This window comes from Palaemon carinicauda, chromosome 2, assembly GCF_036898095.1.
Source record: "Palaemon carinicauda isolate YSFRI2023 chromosome 2, ASM3689809v2, whole genome shotgun sequence".
Taxonomy (NCBI): domain Eukaryota; kingdom Metazoa; phylum Arthropoda; class Malacostraca; order Decapoda; family Palaemonidae; genus Palaemon; species Palaemon carinicauda.
The window spans coordinates 127299735-127304734 of record NC_090726.1 but is presented as its reverse complement, the minus strand read 5'-3'; the positions used below and the strand labels follow the sequence as shown (position 1 = coordinate 127304734).

General features: G+C 32.0%; 1 protein-coding gene across 1 annotated transcript in view; it reads left to right on the top strand.

Moving 5' to 3' along the window:
• LOC137619968 (capping protein-inhibiting regulator of actin dynamics-like) overlaps window positions 1–5000 on the top strand; it is an 18463-nt gene that overhangs the window by 11467 nt on the left and 1996 nt on the right. Inside the window, exon 2 of the mRNA XM_068350252.1 lies at window positions 2047–2224. Within this exon, the coding sequence (XP_068206353.1) occupies window positions 2047–2224 (178 nt within the window). The remainder of the gene's footprint in view (window positions 1–2046; window positions 2225–5000) is intronic.

Here is a 5000-nt window from a genome sequence, read left to right as displayed (position 1 = left end):
TGATGGCCGTACATTCTAAAACACTACGAGGAGGGTACTCTGATGGCTGGTAGAACTCTCGTATCAAATTCTAATACATCCTAAAACACTACGAGGAGGGTACTCTGATGGCCGGTAGAACTAAATTCTAATACATCCTAAAACACTACGAGGAGGGTACTCTGATGGCCGGTAGAACTCTCGTATCAAATTCTAATACATTCTAAAACACTACGAGGAGGGTACTCTGATGGCCGGTAGAACTCTCGTATCAAATTCTAATACATTCTAAAACACTACGAGGAGGGTACTCTGATGGCCGGTAGAACTCTCGTATCATATTCTAATACATTCTAAAACACTACGAGGAGGGTACTCTGATGGCCGGTAGAACTCTCGTATCAAATTCTAATACATTCTAAAACACTACGAGGAGGGTACTCTGATGGCCGTACATTCTAAAACACTACGAGGAGGGTACTCTGATGGCCGGTAGAACTCTCGTATCATATTCTAATACATTCTAAAACACTACGAGGAGGGTACTCTGATGGCCGGTAGAACTCTCGTATCAAATTCTAATACATTCTAAAACACTACGAGGAGGGTACTCTGATGGCCGGTAGAACTCTCGTATCAAATTCTAATACATTCTAAAACACTACGAGGAGGGTACTCTGATGGCCGGTAGAACTAAATTCTAATACATCCTAAAACACTACGAGGAGGGTACTCTGATGGCCGGTAGAACTAAATTCTAATACATCCTAAAACACTACGAGGAGGGTACTCTGATGGCCGGTAGAACTAAATTCTAACACATCCTAAAACACTACGAGGAGGGTACTCTGATGGCCGGTAGAACTCTCGTATCATATTCTAATACATTCTAAAACACTACGAGGAGGGTACTCTGATGGCCGGTAGAACTCTCGTATCAAATTCTAATACATCCTAAAACACTACGAGGAGGGTACTCTGATGGCCGGTAGAACTCTCGTATCAAATTCTAACACATCCTAAAACACTACGAGGAGGGTACTCTGATGGCCGGTAGAACTCTCGTATCAAATTCTAACACATCCTAAAACACTACGAGGAGGGTACTCTGATGGCCGGTAGAACTCTCGTATCAAATTCTAACACATCCTAAAACACTACGAGGAGGGTACTCTGATGGCCGGTAGAACTCTCGTATCAAATTCTAACACATCCTAAAACACTACGAGGAGGGTACTCTGATGGCCGGTAGAACTCTCGTATCAAATTCTAACACATCCTAAAACACTACGAGGAGGGTACTCTAATGGCCAGTAGAACTCTTCCTAAAACACTATGAGGAGGGTACTCTGATGGCCGGTAGAACTCTCGTATTAAATTCTAACACATCCTAAAACACTATGAGGAGTGTACTCTAATGGCCAGTAGAACTGTTGTATTAAATTCTAATACATTCTAAAATACTTTGAGAATGGTGTTCTCTACTCACCGGCTGGAGTCTTTTGTTAAATTCAAATACATTCTAAAATACCCAGCGGCTAGCAAGGTACTCACTTGCAGGACTCTTCTATTAAATCCTAATACATTCTAAAATACTTTGAGGATAGCATCCTACTCACAGGCAACACTCTAGAATTAAATCATAATATATTCTAAAAATACTTGAGAGGATGTTATTGCACTTGGCAGTAGGACTCATATATTAAATCCTAATCCATTCTAAAATGCTTTGAGGAAGATACTCTAACCAGGACTCTTGTTTAATAATAAATTGTAATACATGCTAAAACACTATGAGGTGGGTACTCTAATGCCAGTAGAATTCTTCTATTAAATCCTAATAAATTCCAAAATACTCTGAGGATGGCACTCTACTCAGAACTCTTGTTTAATATTAAATCATAATACATTCTAAAATACTCTGAGGATGGCACTCTACCCAGGACTCTTGTATAATAAATTGTAATATTCTAAAATACTTTGAGATAGGTATTCTACCCAGGACTCTTGAATAATAAATTGTAATATTCTAAAATACTTTTAGGTAGTTACTCTACTCACCGGCAGGACTCTTGTTGAGGCAGTTGCAGCAGGAGAGGACCCTCGGCCTCCTGCGCCTCTCCTGGGTCATGATGCTGCCCTGAATCTGACTCGACACGACCTGGCGAGTCACCTCGGCAGGGCCAACAACCACCATCACAATGTGCCAGGCGTTCCAAAACGCATTTCGAACAGATCGGAAAAGGTCTTTTGATTTTCTCTCGTGGTTTTTTTTTTTATGTTATCAATGTGAGCTGATAAGCATCGTAGGGTAGGCGAGATTGGTGGTGAAAATTCATAGTCGTTTATATCAGTCAAGGAATTAATTCTCTTTACTCGCTCGTGATGATTTCGATTCAAATGACACAATCTGAGTAGGAGCTTTTCGCAATCATTTCAGAGGTGGAGCAGATATAGATTTCTTCCTATATGAAGGCAAAGAATATTTTAACGCTACAAAAAAAAGGGGGGGGGGCTTTTTATCCCTAATTAAGAAAATAATTCTATAAGGAACATAAAAAAATCATATAGAAAAATCGAGACATAATATGCATAGATGACTTAATATTTCTTTTCTTTATAATCTATATTTGATAATCAATATTAATTAGGCCTTGAAAATATAGTAAAAATATCACGGACTTTCATATTCAAATATAAAAACTAATTCCACTTATTTTTCCATTCAAAATGAAAATATAAACATGATTTCCATAAAGAGTAAATATTTAAGAAAAGCTTCCATTAATAACACTTGGAATAATAATTTCCTATATAATTAACTCACAACTCAAACAAATGGTGCTTAATTAATTGAGAACCGAGAATAAAGCTTCGTTAGCCAAAATAATTTTCAGTACAATACACAATTACCTTTTTCTAAACACATTTAAATCCTATTATTACACATGAGCGACTTAGTAGTTTCCTTTCCAAAATATATTTACGACGATTTTTATTTATCCACTGGATGCGTTATCATTAAAGATATTTTTAACAATTTGATTACTAATGACATTATCGACCAAATATATTTAAGATGATTTTTATCTATCGACTGGTTGCGTTATCATTAAATATATTCTTTACAATTTGATTACTAATTATATTATCGACCAAAATATATTTAAGATTATTTTTATTTATCCACTGGCTGCTTTATTATTAAATATATTTTTAACAATTTGATTACTAATTACATTACCGACCGAAATATATTTAAGATTATTTTTATCTATCCACTGGCTGCGTTATCATTAAAGATATTTTTAACAATTTGATTACTAATTACATTATCGACCAAAATATATTTAAGATTATTTTCATCTATCCACGGGCTGTTTTATCATTAAATATATTTTTAACAATTTGATTACTAATTACATTATCGACCAAAATATATTTACGACGATTCTACCTATCCAGTGGCTCCATTATCAATGAAAAGCTTTAAAGATATTTTTAATAATTCAATTACTAATTGCATTATCGAAAACCAAAATTAAAATCATTATCTTTAAATATTTCAATTTCCTTTTAGTAATTAATTATTAATTGCATTATCGAAGACCATGATTAAATGCATTATCTTAAATATTTCAATTTCCTTTTAATAATTCAATTATCAATTGCATTATTGAAGACCACAATTAAATCATCTTAAATATTTCAATTTCCTCTTAATAATTCAATTACTAATAGCATTATCGAATACCATAATTTAAAGCATCATCTTTAAATATTTCAATATCCTTTTAATAATTTAATTACTACTTGCATTATCTTCGGCCACAATTAAAAGTATTATCTTAAATACTTCAATTTCCTTTTAATAATTCAATTACTAATTTCATCGTAAATCCTAATTATAAATATCTTAAATATTTCAATTTCCTTTTGATAATTCAATAACTACTTGCATTATCTAAGGCCACAATTAAAAGTATTATCTTAAATACTTCAATTTCCTTTAAATAATTCAATTACTAATTTCATCGTAAACAATAATTATACTTAAATATTTCAATTTCCTTTTAATAATTTAAATACTAATTGCAATATCGAAAACAATTTAAAGCATCGTCTTTAAATACTTCATTTTCCATTAAGAAATGCTTAGAATGACATAAATTACAGCTTCACAACACGATTATCCTTAATAGCAAAAGTTGAGCAAAGGTTATGGTAAGTCTATTTCCAAAGATACACCAAAATCTCGTAAAAAAGGTTTTTCTGTTTTTTTTTTCTATACTTGATCGAGTTAGGCTTAAGACGTTGCTGATTCCTCCCAGGGTACCTGAAAAGATAAAAAAATATTCTGTTATAAACTTTACCAAAGTAATCAAAATGTGTAGACGTACACATTTTTTTTCACACTTTATAGTAGTAGCTAAACACAATCCTTCTAATGGACACACACACACACACACACACATATATATATATATATATATATATATATATATATATATATGTATATGTATATGTATATGTATATATATATATATATGTGTGTGTGTGTGTGTTTGTGTGTATGTATATATGTATGCATATGTGTTTGAGTAAAATTTAGTTATTTAACCATATATTATCATTTTTATTATTATCAACATTATTATCAACATTATTATTATTATTATTATTATTATTATTATTATTATTATTATTATTATTAACTACAATTTTAGTTGGAAGAGCATGATGCTATAAGCCCAAGGGCGAAATTCATTCCAAGTTCCTTAATCAATATTAGAAAACATTTTCAAGCCCTCTCGACTTAATAAAACAGAAATTCTGGTATATAAAATGACGCATAAAAAACTACACTCTATTAGAAAATGGGTCAAACCCAAATGGACATTGGAAAAAACAGTATTAATTATGCTGAACATAATCTAAAAACTTAATAATGAAGATCAGGGTAAATATATAATAACAGCAACAAAATACTAATTTCAAAGTATATTATTTTCATTCTTGAT